Raw genomic sequence first — 22,048 nt, forward strand, 5'->3', positions numbered from 1 at the left:
CAGAATCCTAGGGCTGGAAAGGACCACAAATGTCATGAAGGCTGAGTGCACATTACCAGCTGGAAGCACAGATAGCTTGTTATTTTTCTCAGTTCCGTTGAAAACCGCACCATAAAACAATATTTTATTTTTTACTTTTAAAAATCTGTCTTCTTCTCTGGCAATCACTCGTAGCCAAGCAAGATTGTCTTCCATGAACATGGTTTTAACAGTGAGTCCGTAAGTGACTGTGGGGGCCAATTCTGGATCCACACATCCTTCCACAGTGGGGACATAGGTTTCCGGGTGGGAGTTGGTCACGGTGAGGGTTTGCCAAGCGTGCCTTCCTCTTAGCACGTTTCTCCCTTCTGTCCTGCGTTCAAGCGTCTTCAAAGTCCACGACGCCTTTGGTAAAGGCTGTTCTCCAATTGGAACGCTCGTAGGCCAGTGTTTCCCAGTTGTCGGTGTTTATACTCCTTTTTTTATTCTTTAAAAATTGCTGTATACCGAGATCTCAGGTTAGTTCACAACACAAAAATACAATGTAAAATATTTCCTACGAACTCTACTAGCTATTGACCAAAATAAATATATATATATTTCCTAAGAAGCAACAGGAGAGATATGGATATTGGCTAACATTATGTGTTCACCGCGTCCCAAACCAGCAGTGGGAGCACACTGGATGCAGATTAAACAGGAGTGTGTACACAGCTGGAGACTGTTAAACACTTTCTTGACATTTTGTTCTGACTCTTGAGTCTTCCTTAGCTCTTAGTCCTCTTGCCAACCAGGGCCGGATTTAGGTTTGATGAGGCCCTAAGCTACTGAAGGTAACAGGGCCCTTTATATGTCCAGCTGTCCTTTGTCAACAACAAATTGTCACTGTTTTTTGTGCTGAATATATGCTATACAGTGGTACCTCTCGAGTTACAGACGCTTCAGGTTACAGATGCTTCGGGTTACAGACTCCGCTAACCCAGAAATAGTACCTCGGGTTAGGAACTTTGCTTCAGGATGAGAGCAGAAGTCGTGCGGCGGCAGTGGGAGGCCCCATTAGCTAAAGTGGTACCTCAGGTTAAGAACAGACCTCCAGAACGAATTAAGTTCTTAACCCAAGGTACCACTGTATGGTAATAATCTATGGACCGAATAGGTATCTAAAGCTACTTGCACATGTTGTCATGCAACCAGTCCATGCAGAATGTAGGCACCCTTTAAAGCTCTATGCCTGAGCACTTTTTTTTTTTGCCATGGCACTTTCCCCAGGAAAACCTGCTTTTTAACGCTAAACATCCATTCAGATTTTTCGCAGATTGCCATTTGGTCCAATTCAGCGGTAAAGAGCATGTTTTCATGGGGATAAAGTGCTGGTGGAAAAAAAAAAACCTAAACAAAAGCACATGGACACAGCATTTTAAAGTTCAGACCTAGAAATGCAGCACAAAAGGAAGTCTCTCATTAGCTGCAGACAGGGAAGAATCAGTCCTGCAATGTTGTCAATGAACAGAATGCATCTGGTGCAGTAATGCAAGAGGGAGGGAATTTCACACACACCTGCTCCAATTTATTGGTCTGTTCTGTGTAGGGCTAGTATCGCAGAGCCTCCAAATGTCCCTGTTTTCCATGGACAGTCCCAGATTCACAGAAGCTGTCCAGGTTTCTGATTTGATCCTGGAACGTCCCCTCAGGATGCCCCTATTTTCACCAGGGAAATGTTGGAGGTATGGAGTTACGCAACACCCCCCTCCCTGAGCCAAGGAGATAAGTAACTATACAACCTTCAGAAGACCTATGAAGGCAGCCCTGTATATGCTTTATTATGTTTTTATATTTCTAGTTACAGGTAGGTAGTCGTGTTGGTCTGCCGTAGTCAAAACAAAATTAAAAAATCCTTCCTGTAGCACCTTAGAGACCAACAGAGTTTGTCATTGGTACGAGCTTTCGTGTGCATGCATGAAATCTGAAGAAGTGTGCATACACACGAAAGCTCATACCAATGACAAACTTAGTTGGTCTCTAAGGTGCTACTGGAAGGAATTTTTTAATTAGGTTTTTATATATGTTGGAAGCCACCCAGACTGGCTGGGGCAACCCAATCAGATGGGTTGGGTTTAAATAATAAAATGATGGTGATTATGGAATAAGACATCCCTATTTCCATCAAAGAAGAATTGGATTCAATTCTTCATTGCCAGCCTGCAACACAATGTATAGAATATCTGCTTTTTTATATACCTAAATGCCATGAGAAAAAAACAAAATAAAAAATGGGACCTGTGTCTAAAACCTCTAGACTCTAGAGGAAACTAGGCTGTCAAAGGCTGATATACTCCACTGTTTAATTCTGTTGTCTGATTTCCTCATCAATGCATTTGCAATCTTGTTGGATGAAAAACGGTATATGAATACCTGCAACAAATAATAATAATAAAAACTATAGTGGAGCAACTCACAAAGAACTGTGGCATTCCAAGTGTGCTCTGTGAGATGTTGGCGGGTCTGCTGTCTTCTTGAGAGATGACCCATATTCTTGAGAGAATAACCTCCATAGCTGACCCACAAAACCACATGAAAACATTGCAATATTCACACAGCCAGCTCAGGGATTTGTTCTATAGGAGACCCCTGAACCCAGGCCTAAAGCCAAGAAAGCAAACATCACCCCTGATTCTTGGGAAATCATCTAAGTTACTGGGTATAAACCACCCCAAAGGTCAAGAGGGGAGGATTCTTTTCTCAGACGCAATCTTTCTCTCCGCCTCCATCCCAAAGATGAGTCACTGGGCCTCCCAAGACATCCCTTTATCCTTGAGCAAGCAGATCACATCCTCTCTTTTGCTCCTGTCTAGGAAGGAGCAAAAAGAGCAGGTGGTGCTGTGGGTTAAACCACAGAGCCTAGGGCTTGCCGATCAGGTGGTCGGAGGTTTGAATCCCCGCGATGGGGTGAGCTCCCCAGCTCCTGCCAACCTAGCAGTTCGAAAGCACGTCAAAGTGCAAGCAGGAAGGTAAACGGCATTTCTGTGTGCTGCTCTGGTTGGCCAGAAGCGGCTTTGTCATGCTGGCCACATGACCTGGAAGCTGTGCACCGGCTCCCTCGGTCAATAATGCGAGATGAGCGCCGCAACCCCAGAGTCAGTCACGACTGGACCTAATGGTCAGGGGTCCCTTTACCTAAAGGGAAAGCAGATAAGGAGATGGGAGTGGGTGGAAGCAGGAGATCCAGATAGGATCCAGTTCTTGACTGCTGCCCTCAAACCTGTTCAGGGTTCAGACCCACAAGGATAACACAAAAAATGGGACTCTATGTGGATTGGAAAGAGAAGCAGCTGAATCTGGAATCTGCATGGATAAATAGCAGAGGATTCTGCTAGGGGACCCCCTCACTCCTATACAGTGGTGCCTCACTTAACGAATGCCCTGCTTAATGAAATTTCCGCTTAACGAAAGGATTTTTCAAGCGGAGGTTGCCTCGCTAGACGAATCTGTTTTATGAAAAATTCGTCTAGCGAATCACGGTTTCCCATAGGAATGCAATGCATTGAAATTAAATTAATGCGTTCCTATGGGCAAAAAAAAATCCAAAAAAAATTCAATGCATTCCTATGGGATTCGCTAGATGAATTTTTCGTTATAAGAAAAGACCCGTGGAACGAATTAAATTCGTCTAGCGAGGCACCACTGTAGTCTGTGTTTGGAATAAATAGTGCAAAACAGAAATATCTACATTTAATTTAATTTGCACATTCCCCTCCCCTCGCTCCATAGCTGATCATGAGCAGCAGTGACAGTATGAGAGTTTGCACAGCACAGTCAAGACTGGGTTGTGCAGCGATCACATGCATCTCAAGGCTCAGGTAACCGTCGCATGTGTTTAAAGGGACCCCTTGTATGGCCAGAAGCACTGTTTTTAAAAAAATGAATGTGATATTACAATTCGTTGCCAAATTTGTTATCTATCAAACATCCTTGTTTACTAAGAATAAGGGGGAAAGGCAAAGAAAATGGTAAAGAAATGGGAGGTTCACCTGCTTTAGTTTAATGGGAACGACTCAATCTGCAGATATTAACTTTTTGGTGCACCAAATTTGTTCAATTTACTCATTCAAAATTATTTACCTCTCCCAACAGAAGAACTAACCTCACCTTTCGGGTGCTCAGCCAACAGGCTTTGGGTGATGCAGACCTTCCCGATGACGTCGTCTCGGCTGGCACAAGAAAGGAAAACAAAAAAAAATCCAAGGTAAATGGGATGTCCAAGAAACCAGAGAGTATAAGCCTGGGGCATTTCAGGTTTTATTGATCTGGATTGGAGGTGAGAGAGGGAGATTTTCTCACATCGAAACCCACAGTATCACCTGAGGACATTTGATGCAACAACCTTTCCTGGCGACCCACCTGAGAAACCCTCTCCCAATGCTACTCCTTTTCCTTTTAGCACTAGGAACAGACACATTTTAACAAATTTCCCCAGAATGTTATCTCCAAATGATAAAAGAACTGCTTGGCAGTGGAAGAGGCTGCCATGGGTTCTACTTCCTTGCACATAATTCATAAGAGTGCGGGGCTGGTCCCTGCCCTAGGCAGAGTGATGTGCCTGCTTCAGATGATGGGAGTGGCATTCCCCTGAACCCTGCAAATAAAGTGGGAGATCTTGTGATATTCATGTTTCAATGGGCAACCAGTTCAGATTCTGTTGAGGTTGGGTGGGGATACCATCTTATGTTATGGGGGCAGGGCTACAATCTTGTCCTTCACCTCAGGTAGCAAAAGGTACATATTCAGGCTGGGCCGGCTGGTCCATCTGTCAGGGATGCTGTACTGTCATCCGCTCAGTAATGTAGAACCCTCTGCCAATAGAGATTCAGCAGGCGCCTTCTGTTTCGACTTTCAAATACCTGCTGAAAGTTTTTCTATTCCATCAGGCTTATGCAGGCCATTAAGAATACATCTTTCCACAATAGTTACTTTTAAGTTTTTTTATATATATGGTCTTTATTGCATGGTTTTATGTACAATCGGTGTAAACCGCTCTGATTATTATTATTTTAAATAAAGTAAATCATCAAACCATCAATTCTAGCACGCGGGAGGCCACCTAAATTATATAATTTGGCATCTGAATGATTGGGATTAGTAATTGCATTATAATTTGGCATTGCTATAATGAGGCTATTGTTTGATTATTGCAATTATTTTATTGTAATTATTGTAATTGAAAACTAATAAAAGTATTATTTAATAAAATATTATTTTAAATAGTGATAAATATTTTTATGAATAAATAAAAAAAATTCTCAGAAATGGCACCAGCCACACACAACAGGGAGGTAGGGAGGTGTCAGCAGAACCAAACTTAGCAGTAGCACATTTATTCACTCATTCATTTATTTACAGAAAAGAAAACTTAAGAAAGGTTTACCACTGCAGCTTTTAAGGTGTGAGGCACTGTGTTTTCCAGATTTATCACTTCCACATATATTTATTTATTTTGAACTTATTGAAATTTCTGCCAAAAGGGTAAATGCAGGTTAAATTTTTTTTGGGGGGGGGGATACAGATGGCATTTTAATGAGGATGGTGCTGTGAGGACACTCCACAAAGCTTGCGTGCACGAGAAGGATGCAGTCCACAATCACCTGCTGCATAGATGCAGCGCCAGGAGGAAGAGCCCCATCCCCACAGGAAGTGACGTCATACCTGAGTGCATCTTCGTCCATGACATAGAACGACACGCAGTGGAAGGTGGGGGGGAGGTGGACTTCATATTCTTCGCCCCAGAAAGGAAACAAAGTTTTCCACACAGTGGCTGTCCTGGTGGGAGGAAGGGGAGAGGACCCGGTGCTTAAAAGGAAAAGGGTGGTGTTATCGTACACAATCTGAAATGCAAGGGGTAACTCATGAGAAGTATGTTTGGATTAATTCCAGATTTTGGCCTCTTTCCTCTGATTTGCGGGGGGGGGGAGAGAAGTGGGTATTCTAATGTTCACCTCTTACCTGATAATGGCTTCATTGTCAATTTTCACAATGCAGTAAGGGTCGCTGCTGCCTGTACTGGACAAAAGGAGAGAGAAAAAATTACAAATAAAGAGTCTCCACGGCTGTAGCATGATACAAATTACCCCCAGAACACACCACAAGAAGGTGCCTAATGCAGAGTCAGACCACTGGCACTGTCTCCCGCATGGGTCTCTCCCAGCTTTACCTGGGAAACGCCAGGGATTCAGACCTAAGACCTTTTGCAAGATTCTAGTCCTCACGGACCTGGAAAAGGTTTCATCTTGCTCAGTTTTGTTTGCCCTGACTGGCAGCGGCTTGCCTGGGTCTCAGCCCTACCTGGAGACGCAGAGGATGGAACAGGGGACGTTCTGTCACTGAGTTACGGCCTCCTTCTACATTAGAGAGATTTCCAGCACCTCCACCACCACATCCTGCCTCACAACATTCTGCCAGGGGCGGGAAGCAGTTGTAGGCTTTAATCGGTGCAATTAGCCAACTAATGCTTTAATCCCATATCATTACACAGGCGCCCACACAAGCACACACGCTTCTGGTCATTTAGGAGGGACGACACTCTGGCATGAAGTTGTGGACTAAGGAGGTGCCATTGCAGACCTCTTTCTCCCTGTATTAAATTTGGTGGAAAAGAAATGTCCAAAGCTCTGTTTTCCTCCCAACACAAAGTCCCCCAGCCTCCAGATTTCTCTTCCCTATTATCCGGACATTCCCTATGCGATCAATGTCGCTTTTCTCCTATTTGGATTTTCAAAGCATCTTCTTCTTCTTTGGCGATCACTCGTAGCCGAGTTAAGATTGTCTTCTATAAACACGGTTTTAACAATGGGTCCGTAAGTGACTGTGGAGGTCAATTCTGGATCCACAGGTCCTTCCACAGTGGGGCCATTGGTTTCCAGGCGGGAGGTGATCACGCTGTGGATTTGCCAAGCGTGCCTTCCTCTTAGCACGTTTCTCCCTTGCGTCCCGAGATAAGAGTTTATTCAAAGCCCATGACACCTTTGGTAAAGGCTGTTCTCCAACTGGAGCGCTCGCAGGCCAGGGTTTCCCAGTTGTCACTGTTGACATCTCTGGTTTTAAGGCAGGAAAAAAACTGTGGAACAGCAGCAGATGGAGGTGAACGATAGTTGGACAAATCTGTCCCAGGAATCTTTCCCAGAGGGATTCAATTTTCTCTTTGAAAGAAGGAGTCTACACCACGATCAAGCATAAGCAGATTAATTGTTGGTCGACGCAGTACTGTGGGCAAAGAACCCCCCAGCTCATGCTGGAAAGAGGGGATTGCACATTCCAGCTTACATCACAGATAATTTATACCCTAATACCGTTCAAATATCCCTACTACTATTCCTATTGGCTAAGAAATTGCAGTTTACAGGCTTCCCCAATCCGCCTACATCAGGCATCCCCAAACTGCGGCCCTCCAGATGTTTTGGCCTACAACTCCCATGATCCCTAGCTAACAGGACCAGGGGTTGGGGAAGATGGGAATTGTAGTCCAAAACATCTGGAGGGCCAAAGTTTGGGGATGCCTGGTCTACATCATGTTTGCTCCTAAACATGTAAAACAGGTACCCCAACAATAACATACATCCCATGTCCATTCAAATTAGCAGTTTTTACAAGAGGGGTGTGTGTTTTATAATATTCATGAAGCATTTGAGCAAGAGTACTAGTTCTTAAACTATCACCTGCTATTCCTTCTTGTTATCTCGGGTCACCTCTAAATTCAAGGCTTAACAATCTATTTCTAACGCATTACAGTATTTAATTGTAACATTAGCCAGGAAAAGAGCCTCTTAGGGAGTCAAGCTTCTGAGTCCAACATTTGCCTTGTCTCAGCATCTCAGGATGTAAAACATGCAGAAACAGTTCTGCAAAGGGGTCCTCCTTGGGCCTCCTTTAAACCTCTTTGTTCACAGAATCGGTCTTAAGGCAGGCATGGTGACCCTCACCATACCTTCCCTAAGAATAAAACTCATTTTCATTCATTTATTCCACGACGGCACATGGGCAAAGGAGAATTAAAGGAGTCAGGAGGCAATCTACGTTAAGCAGAGGTATGGACAGGCCCAGAGGCCACTATATCTAGTTTGTTCCCATCCTCCTCCTAGTTGTGTTCTACAGAGGCAACACCAAGAAAGGAATCCAATGTCCGGTCCCAAGTCTTGGACCAGATATAAATAAGGCAGGCAGGTGGGGGCATGCTTAAGTTGGTAGAGCAGACCTCAATTCACCCTTATGGGCCACCCTCCATTTTTATGCATCCCCCCCCCAAAGAAAAACTATGCAAGTTAATTTGAGAGCCCAAGGATGTAGCCAGGATTTTTGTTAGGGCGGGGGTGGGGGGCCAGGCCATTTGTTGGGGGCGAACCTCAGTTTGCCATGTATTTTTTATTGATTTGGGGGGGGGCAACCGCCCCTCCCTGCCCCCCCGGATACACCCATGACCTGGTTGCTCACCTGCCCAGTGGTTGCAAGGACACTTGGAACATTGCTTTCCATTACAAAGCAGGTTGCAGCTAAATCCGAAAGGTTTACTGTGGATTTTCTAGGCTTAGCGAAGTTTCTCTCTGTTGACTCATTTTCACCTTAAATAAATATCATCCCCAAGTTATTACTGTGATCAGGCTGCAGGAAATGAACTATAAGATGTTGACCCAAGTGAGCTTAATTAAAGTAGGATAATAGCTACCACAGCACTGGAAAGCTGGAGTTTAAAAAAATTATCGCGAAATAGGTATTAAATTTGGAAGCATTAAAGCTTGTAAATCCATATGAACCTAACCAAACACTGAGATCATCATCTGAGGCCCTCCTTCGTGTGCCTCCTCCATGAGAGGTCTGGATGGCAGCAACACAAGAAAAAGGCTTTTTCTGCAGTGGCTCCCCGTTTTTTGAATCCTCTGCCCAGGAAGGTTCACCTGGTGCCTTCATTATACACCTTTAGATGCCAGGCGAAAAGCACTGTTGCTGTTTAAGCATAACGATCCTATTTGTGGAGGGCAATAAATAAAACAATTGTTCGCATTGCACTGTGTGTGTATGTTATGTTTTAGTAGTGATCTTAAATATATTTTGCATATCTTCCTATATACATAAAAATGGAAGGCTGTCATCACGCAGCTCCCATTGGAGGATTTGTAGTGCCAGATCACAATACTGGATGTGAATGAAGAAATGGAGTTGAAAAGTGAGCTTACTGGTTGCATGGGATGGGATCTGAAAGCTTTAGGAATTTAACATGAGGCAGAATGGCAGCAGGGCTTGTGATGGGTCGACATACGTCCGGGTTTTCCCAAATATTCTATACATTTCTTAAGAACCTAGACAATACATATAGATTGCGGTTAAATCTATGTGTCCTCAGTTTCACATGCCAGCAGTGGGAGCTCACTGGAGCCAGAGGAAACAGTAGTACCGGTATGTACACAGCCTAAGTGCAACTCTGACCCTTCTAAACGTCTTGGCTCAAACGTAAAAACCAGAAAGGAATCCTGGCTGTGAAAAAAAGACCACAGAGGCAAACAAGACACTTGGCTTCCAGGACAAGCATGTGCACAAAGGAAGAGGAAGGGAAAAGAAACCAAATGGATATTTAAAAAGCAACAAACTGAAGGCTGAATTAGCATGCGCTTGTTTTCCTTTTGGGTGACAAGTACTAGGAAGGGTAGATAAGGTGCCACCCTTATTTTGGAACGGTGGCAGTGCCCAAGGCAGTAATTCTCAGATGGTTTTGATGGGCTGCTGAGAGATATTAAAACCACCAAAGGCGCCCGCAAACACTGTTCTCTGTGTACAGGCTGAGGCCGCTTGCTAACTATGTGGGACAGCACAGAAATGTGCATGAAATATGCCAACTACAGCTGCACACACGCCCCATATATTTAAATAACATTCCTCCCCTACACCCCCCCCCAAAGAATAATGGGAACTGTAGTTTGCTCCTTACAGAAGTATAGTTCCCAGCACCCTTAACAACAGTTCTCTCTGGGTTCTTTGAGGGATGCGCTGCTGCAAAGGCAGGGTGTCGATATAGGCTTGCAAAGATGGAAGACTTCCATGGGCAGCCGGTGAAGGCTGTGTGTGAGACAAACTCTGGCTCTCGCTGGCAGGGCTTAACTTGCCCCTGATCAAATTAACATGGCAGGCGGCTGGGTTTCTCACTAGCACTGCTCTTCGGAAACACAACTAGCTGTTTAAAACCAGTGAGGAGATTCAGAGCCCAGTGCCTTTCCCACAATTCCCTGGCTGCAAGTGGGCTAATAGCTGTTAGAAAGAATTCTAAGGTCTCAAATATCGAATAAATGTTCATAAAATGTACAAGGCAAACACATACATAAGTATATAAACCACATGCCTGAAATAGTAAAGGTCAAGGTCAAGGGACCCCTGACCATTAGGTCCAGTCGTGACCGACTCTGGGTTTGCGGCGCTCATCTCGCGTTATTGGCCAAGGGAGCCGGCGTACAGCTTCCAGGTCATGTGGCCAGCATGACAATGCCGCTTCTGGCGAACCAGAGCAGCACACGGAAACGCCGTTTACCTTCCTGCTGTAGCAGTACCTATTTATCTACTTGCACTTTGACGAACTGCCGACCTTCTGATCGGCAAGCCCTCTAGGCTCTGTGGTTTAACCCACAGCGCCACCCACGTTGAAATAGTACAGGAGAGCAATCCTGAAGACATTTTGTCTCTCCCAAATTAACCCCAAAGTGACTTGGGAGACACGGGCAGCAAAAGACCAAACCCCTTTCCTATCAGAAAGCACAGAGCTCCCCCTGCAATGGACATGCCACCCTGCTGAATTGTCGGGTGCAGCTGGACCCTGCCATTCTTCTGGATGCTAAGAGCCAGGCGCAGATGTTCTTACCATCCACGCTGTACAACTCGCTAGGTGACCTTGGGCCTGTCACAGTCTCTCAGCCTAACCTACCTCGCAGGGTTGTTGGAAGGACAAAACGGAGAGGGGGGGGAGAACCACAATGCCCCTTTGGAGGAAAGGTGCGATATAAATGTAAATAACAAAACCTCCTTCAACAATACCACTAAACACACTCAGCTTTTCTTTTTCAAATGCTCCTCACAGGGCGTGGGTTCCCAGACCTTCCAACCCTCTGTTTTTCTTTGGAGACATTCCAGTTGAAAGGCTTCCGAACAAGAGATTTCAGAGAATGCCGAAGTGTCGAGAAAGAGGCCTTTTCCAAGGCTTATGCAGTGAGTAACCAAACCATGTATTTATAGAACTGAGAGAATGGATGTTTGGGGACCTGTGACCTAACCTCCTTCCAGTCGCTTCACTGACTGCCCCCTTGGGCCCTTCCTGCTCAATCTGCCAGGTCTCAACTGAAGGTCAAATGAGCCTCTTGCTCCGATAGTGTTTCTCACCATCGGATTTCTAAAACGAGAGGGAGATGCCCAGGTCTCAAGCCTGCTTGGATAGTCGCTGCCTTGGGTGCACAAGGTAAGAGAGACAGCATTCTGCACGTGCCTCAAGTCATCCTGCAATCACATTGCAGGCTGCAAGGCTGAATAGCAAACAAACAGCTTTGTTTGCAAAGTACCAGTGGGTGTGCAGTCCTTTCGTTTACACATTTTATGAAGTTATCGTGGATTAAGGATGGGAAGATCTGTTAATTTCAGTTTTCTCCGTTTCTCACTTTAATTTGATTCTCCACATTTCTGCAGCCAACTTGCGGATTTTCTTTCTATGAATCCTGATGAAAATTATTCAGCAGTTTCAGGAAAATTTCTCCTAACAAACACTACGGTACTTTGAATAATCATGTCTTCCCCTCAAAGAATTATGGGAGCTGTGGTTTGTTAATAGTGTAGAGTTCGTAGGAGACTCCTATTCCGTTCACAGAGCTACAATTCCCTGGGACTAATCTGGGAAATCAGCCCTGAGTGCTCACTGGAAGGACAGATCGTGAAGCTGAGGCTCCAATACTTTGGCCACCTCATGAGAAGAGAAGACTCCCTGGAAAAGACCCTGATGTTGGGAAAGATGGAGGGCACAAGGAGAAGGGGACGACAGAGGACGAGATGGTCGGACAGTGTTCTCAAAGCCACCAACATGAGTCTGACCAAACTGTGGGAGGCAGTGGAAGACAGGAGTGCCTGGCGTGCTCTGGTCCATGGGGTCACGAAGAGTCGGACACAACTAAACGACTAAACAACAACAAATCTGGGATGGCCTTGAAGTCCTGCATTCGGGCCTGGAATTCCTCACCCCTGACTTACTGGGGAAATGTGAGCTTCTGCTCCTTCTTCCTTGCAGACACCTGTTTCAAAGCAGTGGCAGCCTTCTGCAGGAGATCAAGCACAACAGTGGCTGAGATCTTAACATGCACACTGTTAAAAAGAGCAAAGGCTTTGAGCGCAGAAGCAGAGAGTAAGTCAATAAGAAAGGTGCCATCAAATTAGAGACTTTGGAATTGCCTCTCCCGAGTTATTCGCTTGGCCATCTGCTGGGCACTCGCTAGATACGGGAAAGGTTCATTAAGTGGCTGAGGCCGGCGGGACTTCATTTCCTCTGCGAGGCAAGCAAACAGCCTCCATGGGAACAAGGCTCCATGAGGGCCATTTCTGCAGCTAAGGCACAACAGGACATATGGCCATGAGGAAGACCTTGACAAGAGCCTGGGCAGCCACAAATCTATGGTTCTGTTAAAAGAAATGGCAAGTGTCAGTTTACTCAGAGTGTGGGTGGGTGTGTTGCCTATTTCAGGCTCCTCCGCTTGGCTTCTAGAAGTTTCTCCCAGTGTAGAGGAGGTCATCTTGCCTTGTCACTTCCTTCCTGCCACCCAAAGTAAGATGCTTTAAGTCGATCAGAAGATGAGCAGGCACCGTGATGCAACTGCTGACAGATCTAATGCAATCTTCAGTAGCAGTCACAAAAAAAGGGCAGGGTCCAAATCAGGCACCCCCAAACTGCGGCCCTCCAGATGTTTTGGCCTACAACTCCCATGATCCCCAGCTAACAGGACCAGTGGTTGGGGAAGATGGGAATTGTAGTCCAAAACATCTGGGGGCCAAAGTTTGGGGGTGCCTGGTCCAGATCGTGGCTAGTAGTACAGTGGTACCTCTGTTTAAGTACACAGTTGGTTCCGGAAGTCTGCACTTAACCTGAAACATACTTAACCTGAAGCGAATTTTCCCATTGAAAGTAATGGAAAGTGGATTAATCCGTTCCAGACAGATCTGTGGAGTACTTAAACTGAAAGTACTCAAACTGAAGCATACTTAAACCGAGGTATGACTGTAATACTGTAGTTCCACTTTATTCCACAATGGTTGGGCCAGATCTGTTCAATTCTGAAGGTCACATTTTTAACATGTGGCAAACTGGACTGTGTGCAGAGAGCAACCATGACAGTCAGTGAGAGATCTAGAAACAGCCTGCTTCCGTGATTAGTATTCCCTGTGGAAAAACCATGTGTTGCTCACTTTCTAAAATGAGGCATCTCATACTGTGAATGAAACATCCCACCGGTAATTTTTTTTTCCTTCTCCAGTTTAAACTCTTCTCCTACCCCCAAGCTTAGAAACACCAACTTTTTAAAAGCTCAAATGGAATAGCTGTGCAATTTCCTCAGGTCTAGATGGCCTGTTGTGCTGCTATTGCGTGTAGATTTAGATTTTTGGACTACAGTTCCCATCGACTCTGATCACCAGAGCCTTGATGGGAGTTGAGTCCAAAAAAAAATATCAAATACTGTATACAAGGTTAGGGAAGGGCTTCTCTAGCCATCTCTTTCTCTATGGGTCGTGTTTCCTCTCTAGGAATCTACTGGCATTTTAACCCTTCTCTTTCCAAATAGCTTTTTACATCAGCTTTTCTTCTCCACACCCCCAAAAAAATTGCAGTAGGGGACAGAAAGAATAATGATTAGGCAGGTAACGGGGACAATGCTTGGCTCAATGGACAATGGTCTGACTAGAGACATGATGATGAGGATGACAACAACAACAACAACAGCTTCTTATGTGCATCTGAAAGCTCTCCACTATAAAGAATGGTTGAAAGAGCTGAGCATGTTTTAGAACAGGCCCTCCAGATGTTTTGACCTACAACTCCCATGATCCCTAGCCAACAGGACCAGTGATCGGGGAAGATGGGAATTGTAGTCCAAAACATCTGGAGGGCCGAAGTTTGGGGATGCCTGTTTTAGAATAAATTAAGGGGAGGAATGATAGCCATCTTCAAACATCTTTTCATGCAGAAGATAGAGCAATGTAAGCTGGTCCATTAGGGGCAAGGGGGCACTGACATGCCAATTTCAGCCAACCCCTATCTATCTATCTGCCTGCCTTCTTTCTTGCAAGGGAGAGTCACAGGCTACAGCCACTCTGCATAACAACCCAATCCTTCCATTTCCAGTGCTCACAGTCTGAGTGCCATGTAGCCAAAACAGAAACCATGCACAATGTGGAGATATTGGCAGGACTGGCGAAACCTCAAAGCTTGCACAAATGCAATTTTAAAGGGGAGGAGGAATGGGGGGGGGAATCTCAAAACCAGACCAATAAAGACTAAACCATGCTCTGTGGCCATGGGATACTGGCCGACTCGAAGATAGTGGGAGATATGCAAAGCCTGCAGAATAGCTCTCCATTCTACAGCTTTTAGAACAGGCCCTTGCCTCTCCCCCCAGGAAAGCAGCGAGGGAGTGAGGCCACAAATATGTATTATATTTCATAAAAATGTATACACCGCTTGATTGCAAAAGAATGTGGCCTTCATGTCTCAAGGGTGCTGCATGCAAAATTTATTGCACCCTGCCATGCCTAGATAAGAGTCAGATGGGCAGGTGAGCCCAGGGGGTGCAACATTTGATCGTACGTTCAGTTTGGGTGATCAGTAGCCTTGAATGCCGCAGGGTGCTAGCCCTCATGCTGGGTGTTTTTTGCTTTTTGCTTTGTTTCCTTGCAACGTGCATTTAGGCAGAGCATATGACATTGGGAGACCACACCTGGCCGAGCTAGAGCCCAAGATGGTGCCATAAATGGATTCCTTCCTCTACTCTTCATTAATCAGCGCAGCTTGAGGCACTGTACAGCAGGAGACCAAATAATGGAATGCACACCTGAATTATCCTATTTTCAGCTCCCAGCCTTGGCCTTCGTTAATCATTTGCAAGCTAAAGGCCGAAAAATAAACAGCCATTAAATATGAAAAAAGGGTGCCCTGTGAGATGGGGGAAATAGAGATATCTCAGGAGCTGCATTTACAACTACTGTACTGAGTTCTGCATTTAACCATTTGGCTGCTGGCTGTTATTGCCAAGTCAGTGGGATAAACAGTTCCACCGGTATGAGACTTTTAATATCAGGGTCGTGGGTTCGAGACCCACATTGGACAAAAAGAGGGTTGTAGCGGGTTGGACTAGATGAGCTTTGGGGTCCCTTCCAACTCTAAAATTCTATGATTCTATGAAATTTTAAGAGCATGGTGGGGAGAGGGCTGCAAAAGACAGGAGGATTCTTTCATAGGGCCTGAATGCCACTTTAAAACACTTAGCAACGCTCCCATTGGCTCTGTAGGTGGCAGAATGTAAACTCCTTCAGTGTTTTAGCGTGAATACATCCTAATTAACACATTTTGGCCTGCAGTTCCTTCTAATGAAATGCAGTTTCAGACATTATTTTCACCAATATATTGATTTTTATGCCCATGCCCCTCCCCTAATATGTGGGTTTTTGTAAACGTTCTTTTGTTCAGCAACTGCATTACAAAATTTGGATGTGTGCTAATTTTGATGGATGGCTGTATTTTGGTTCTCATGTTGCTTTGGGAAGTGCAAATTTGATATATTTAACTTTAGATGTGAAATAAATCGATTTTCTCCCTCATTCCTACTCAGGAGTGAGACTAAAGGCCAAACCTGCATATATTTATTTTAAAAGGTTTGCATTTAACGTTCTCCTTTGCATTTTTGTGTTACCATTTTTTAAGGTAGGGTTCAAACATCCTGTATCCTGATGAAGTTTGATCCCATTATAGAAATGAAGGGTGTTTTGTTTTGTTTTTAAGCCTAAGGGTGAGTGTCAGAATAAAGATTTAGCCACAATAAGATTCTCCTGAGGTACTATTTTAAACTTTCCACCCCCACCTACTATCTGGTCATAATTTTGGCCACCAGTGAAGATTTGATGTCAAAACAAATCTGCCCTTTGTACTATTTGAGTGTGCTCACATTTATGTTTTGATGGGCCCTTGTTTTAAATCTTATTTCTGTTGCATGCATTCTTTTACCATAAAATATATACACACAAAAACTATTTTTGGCTGAGGCTTTTAACTGGTCTGCTCCTGGTTCAAGATTTTCCTCCAATGGACCACAAAGAAGATTGGCCTCTACCCAAGAACATTCTCTCACAGAGCACTTCCATACACAGAGAAAGTGAGGACTCAGAAAGCTTTGTGAGAAAACTTGCTACAGACATTCGATCTCCCACCAACCAAACTGTCCCCCAGTTAGTACCAACCCTAATCTTTGCCAGTTTCATCAAGTCAACTGATGTACCGGTAGGACCTACTTACTTAAATATGGAACAAACCATAGTTCCATCCCCAGCTTAGCAGAATATCTTGAAGCTCCCAATTTTCATTTTGAAAGATATCCAAGATTCTAGTCCATATGCTGGCTGCAATCTGCAAATACGACACCTGCCCCCCCAATGGTAAGTTCTACTGCATTCAAAGGGACTTTCATTCCAAATAAACATAATTAAGGGTTTAATAGTATGGATGCTTTGATTATACAACCCTTCGAAGAACTTCGCTTAAGGCAATGTCCTTCTTAAAGATTTCTGAGCATGGTGCTGTATAGAGCATGAGGGTATCTTACAAAACATTTGAAGAAAATTGAGTCAGGGAAGGAATGTGATGACGGTCTTAAATGCTATTAGAAAAAGATTAAAAAATGAAAGCAGCTATGAGCCTTCAGAGGGAAAGAAGCTTGCAACAGAGGATCTCTATGTAATTTGTTCATCAGAAAGATATATTTAATACAGTACACCTTTTTCCTTCTCCCCAATCCCGAGTACAGACTAAGAACTTCCTCAGCCCATAACAAAACATGTTTTTCTTCTGGAGGTCTCCGGGTTGTTAGCATTGAATAAACAGCTTTAAAAGGTCACACTCAAAAATCATTTCCTCCCTCTGTAAGGTTTTATGCTTTGTTGACAGATCCGCAAGGTTTCCAATTACCCAGAGAGCCTTCCAGTAAAAGGTACACTGGCAGGGGGAAGTGGGGAGGGGTGAGAGACCCTCTATAATATGTTGCTGTTAAGCTCTTTGTTTTGTTTTTCAAAGGGGAATATTAGTCACCAGAACAAGGAAACTTTAGTGGGTATGTAAAAAGTACACAATGTGTGGAGTAGAAAGAGAACAGGCCAAAATGTTTCAACCATATTTTCCCGTAAAGGCACAAAATAAAGTTTAGAAATGCCGCAAAATACATACGTATGCTAGCTATGATTCGAGTCCTCTTGGTCTGACTGCAGCATAGCAAGCTGGGATTGAATCTCGTCTTGTTTCACTGAAGTCAAGTTGCTGGCACCCTACTCAATACCTAACTGCACAGATTGTAAACCGCTTGGGGCAGGGAACTGTCTTGGTACGTATATTACTCAAGCTTCCCGCAACCCACCCATCGACTGCTTAAAAATTACAGACCACATCATGATTTTTCTTCCTGTTGCAGTGGTTACAATGCACTGCATGCCAGATTTTCAATTTTACTTTTATTGCTTCCTTCATCCATGTTATTTATCCACTTCCTCCTTCTCAATCTTTCATGCTCCTAATCCTTCCTAGTCTTTTCAAGTGCCTCCTCTCTCGTGCTCACCTTGCAGGTGAATCACAAATTCTCAGAAGGACAGAGCAGCCACTGAGCTCCACCATTCACAGCCTGTCCTTCCCAGACTTCCCACCAGACCCCATGAGAGGACCACAGTTTGGGCTGCCTGCTCTAGAGCAGGATTTTCACAGGGATGGCTTTATAGTGGAGACCAGGGCTCCGAGCCAATTTCTCATCCTAGCTTTAGCAGGCTCAGCACTAGAAAATGTGTTGTGGGTTTGGGGCTTCATCAGTCCTTCCATAATGTCGAAGGTATGCAGCGCTCCATTGTTTGCAACTGTTTTGGAACTTAGCCTGATGTACCCCAGCCTTGCATGCAAAAGGTTCCAGGTTTGGCATCTCTCATCCTTAAAGGTCATGCTAACTGGGACTGAGGGCTTATCCACACTTGCTTTTCCCTCCACCCTTTCTAAGCACAGTCCAGACTTTACCTTCACCTTACCAGACTTTTAATGGACGCGGGTGGCTTAGTCATGCTGGCCACATGACCTGGAAGCTGTATGCCGGCTCCCTTGGCCAGTAAAGCAAGATGAGCATCCGCAACTGGACCTAATGGTCAGAGGTCCCTTTAAAGGTAAAGGGACCCCTGACCATTAGGTCCAGTCGTGACCGACTTTGGGGTTGTGGCACTCATTTCCCATTATTGGCCGAGGGAGCCGGCGTTCAGCTTTCAGGCCATGTGGCCAGCATGACAAAGCAGCTTCTGGCGAACCAGAGCAGCACACTGAAACGCTGTTTACCTTCCCGCTGTAGCGGTACCTATTTATCTACTTGCACTTTGACATGCTTTCGAACTGCTAGGTGGGCAGGAGCTGGGACCGAGCAATGGGAGCTCACCCCGTCACGGGGATTCAAACCGCCAACCTTCTGATCGGCAAGCCCTAGGCTCTGTCGTTTGACCCACAGCGCCACCCGCGTTTACCTTTACCAGACTTTAAAGCTCTGTAGCCAACCGAATACCACCCCCCTTTTTAGCTCCAGAGCTTTCCCCGCAAAACCTCACTCTTTAAAGCTCAGTGAGAGCAAGCAGCAGTCCGCAGAAAACCTGAACTGATGTTTGCTGTGATTGAGCACTAAAGAGCGGATTTTCTTGGGGAAAGCTCAGGACAGAAAACAAGCAAGCTGCATGGACCTGGAGCTTTTAAGTGTGGACCTGTGCCTGGAAAGAGCAGGGCAAAGTGTGGAAAAGCCCTGAGTCAGCAATGTTATGTAGCAGGAGGGGGAAGCTAATGCAATTCTAGGCTGCATCAACAGAAGCATAGTGTCCAGATCAAGGGAAGTAATAATAGTCCTGCTGTATTCTGCCTTGGTCAGACCACACCTGGAATACTGTATCCAATTCTGGGCACCACAATTTAAGAAGGATGCTGGAACATGCGCCAAGGAGGGCAGCCAAGATGATCAAGGGTCTGGAAACCAAGCCTGATGAGGAACAGTAGAAGGAGTTGGGGATGTTTAGCCTGGAGAAGAGAAGACTGAGAGGTGGTATGAGGGCCATCTTCAAATACCTACAAAGGACTGTCACGTAGAAGATGGAGCAAGCTTGTTCTGAAGCTCTAGAAGACAGGACCCGAGCCAATGGAATCAAATGACAAGAAAGGAGATTCCAGCTAAACATTAGGAAGAGCTTTCTGATGGTACAAGCTGTTCGGCAGTGGAACAGACTCCCTCGGAAGGTGATGGACTCTCCTTCGTTGAAGATTTGTAAGGAGAGGTTCGATGGCCATCTGCCATGAATGCTTTAGCTGTGATTCCTTCCAGCTCTACAATCCTATGATGGGACTTGGCGAGCCTAACAAGATCTGGAGGGACACAGGCTTCCCACCACTGGGATGGACAGTATTGAGCTAGGTGGACCAAGAGTTGGACATTGAAAGAGAGCTTTCAGTGTGCCTAATCCTGAAAGGAAGAATGATAATCCCCTCCCACTCAAAACACAGTACAGTACTTTTTTTAACAAGCTTTGCAAACTCATGCCAACTTTTTGACAGATTACAGTTAACCTTTAAAAAAGAAACAAAAAACCCCAACATTACATGAAGTGGCAGAAATCCTTTTCAAAACACAGTACTTCCTGAACATAAAATATCACCATGACAGGAAGGAGGTTAGTCTGTAGCATCCATTATTATTATTATTAGCTAAAAACAATCCCACAATAAAACCAACCAATGCAATTAAGACAGCAGGCGAGGAAATAAAGGTTTCACTGTCAAGGATGTTCTGGTCAAAAGGTGGTACAGTCCAGGAAGATAGACCTTTTTGCCCTGGCCTTTGACACACAATATATATTTTTCTGGTCCCACCCCATTCCTGTGATTGCAACTTCTTGTAAACTGCCTTTAATAGGGAAGTTTAAATTGTTGTAACTCACCCTGGGATCTTAGGGTGAAGGGCAGGTAATCAATCAATCATCATCACCATCACACTTCAACCTGCTGAGGTTTTGTTTTGTAAACATGGCAGTCATGAAAGAACGAAGCCCGCAGACCAGGCCTGCATGCAATAGTTTTGCATGCATGTATTTGTTGTCTTGAGTTACGTATGCAAATTAAGGGCTGTCAAAGTGCATCTCTCCTGAGGCTGCAATCTATTTCTATTAGGACTAGCTGTAAGCCGACTATAACATTTCAAGAGGATTAGGTGCATAACTGCAGTTTAATTTTTTTAAAATAAGTTAGATGGTCACATAAATACACCAAGGGTGATACGTCACTGTGATTTCCAACCTTCCACTGCTCCCTGGGCCGTTCCCCTACCTCAGCAACCCCCTCCTTGTTTCCTTATCTCCTCTCACCTTCCAAATGGGGCCCACAGTTGCTGCAAAACCCTATTCTAGCCTCATAGAATCAGAGTTGGAAGGGACCACGGGCATCATCTAGTCCAACCCCCTGCAATGCAGGAATCGTTTGCCCAATGTGGGGCTCAAACCCACTGACTGAGCATAGAGTGGTTTTCCACACAAGATGCATCTAACGGCACAGGTAGCGAAGGCTGGTCCGTGAGGGCAAATAAGCCAGTGTCCCACCAACCTTGGCCTGCCCTCAACCTGCCCCCACCTGTCTGACTTCTTGCTTACAACCAGTTGGAGTTGACTCTGCCTTCTGTCCTACTTAGAGACCAGCCACCACTGAGTGCAGGGTTGGAGCGGGGGGAGATTGTTTTTAAAGCATAACTGCAGTAAAGGGACCCCTGACCATTAGGCCCGTCGTGACCAACTCTGGGGTTGCGCGCTCATCTCGCATTATTGGCTGAGGGAGCCGGCATATAGCTTCCAGGTCATGTGGTCAGCATGACAAAGCCGCTTCTGGCAAACCAGAGCAGCACATGGAAACGCCGTTTACCTTCCCGCTGTAGCGGTTCCTATTTATCTACTTGCATTTTTGACGTGCTTTCGAACTGCTAGGTTGGCAGGAGCTGGGACCAAGCAACGGGAGCTCACCCCATCGTGGGGATTTGAACCGCCAACCTTCTGATCAGCAAGCCCTAGGCTCTGTGGTTTAACCCACATAAGTAATAGGGTCAGAGCAAGTGCAGATGGGTGGGGCAGAATCGAACCTTTCCCTTCTCCTGTTGTGATCCCAAAGGAAATCCATCTATTTGGTTTGCGGAGGGAAGTTGCCCCCTTTCTGGTACCAGAGACGAACTTCCTAACCTCCAAAATGGATTTCCCCCACCGCCCTGGCCCAAGGGAGCCAGCGTGGTATAGTAGTTAGCACAGGCATAGGCAAACTCGGCCCTCCAGCTGTTGTTGGACTACAACTCCCATCATCCCTAGCTAACAGGACCAGTGGTCAGGGATGATGGGAATTGTAGTCCCAAAACAGCTGGAGGGCCAGAGCTTGCCTCTGCCTGAGCTAGCATGTCAGAATAGCACCTGGGAGCTCGCTCACTGGGTGACCTTGGAGGCTAGTCGCTGCCTCTCAGCTTCACCTACCACACAGGGTTGTTGTGGGGATTAAAGGAGCAGGAGGAGAACCGTGTACACCAGGCATCCCCAAACTTCGGCCCTCCAGATGTTTTGGACTACAATTCCCATCATCCCTGACCACTGGTCCTGTTAGCTAGGGATCATGGGAGTTGTAGGCCAAAACATCTGGAGGGCCGTAGTTTGGGGATGCCTGGTGTACACCATCTTCAAATATCTCAAAGGGCTGCCACATGGAATGTGGAGCAAGCTTGTTTTT

The 22,048-nt window shown here is 45.3% G+C and overlaps 1 protein-coding gene across 5 annotated transcripts in view; it reads right to left on the reverse strand.

Annotated features, from left to right (window-relative positions):
- The window catches only part of LOC118097070 (ras GTPase-activating protein 4B), a 52,354-nt gene that overhangs the window by 24,893 nt on the left and 5,413 nt on the right, over nt 1–22,048 (reverse strand). For 2 of the 5 annotated variants that reach the window (XM_035139656.3, XM_035139659.3), the window contains exons 2-4: nt 5,977–6,033; nt 5,680–5,793; nt 4,126–4,187 (exon numbers count right to left, since the gene is read on the reverse strand). In XM_035139656.3, coding sequence (XP_034995547.2) covers nt 4,126–4,187; nt 5,680–5,793; nt 5,977–6,033 — 233 coding nt within the window. Of the gene's footprint in view, nt 1–4,125; nt 4,188–5,679; nt 5,794–5,976; nt 6,034–8,457; nt 8,586–22,048 lie in introns of all 5 variants that reach the window. The other 3 variants (XM_035139658.3, XM_088657683.1, XM_088657682.1) reach the window with 2 other exon arrangements.

The sequence above is a fragment of the Zootoca vivipara genome, chromosome 14 (assembly GCF_965207765.1).
Source record: "Zootoca vivipara chromosome 14, rZooViv2.hap1.1, whole genome shotgun sequence".
Taxonomy (NCBI): domain Eukaryota; kingdom Metazoa; phylum Chordata; class Lepidosauria; order Squamata; family Lacertidae; genus Zootoca; species Zootoca vivipara.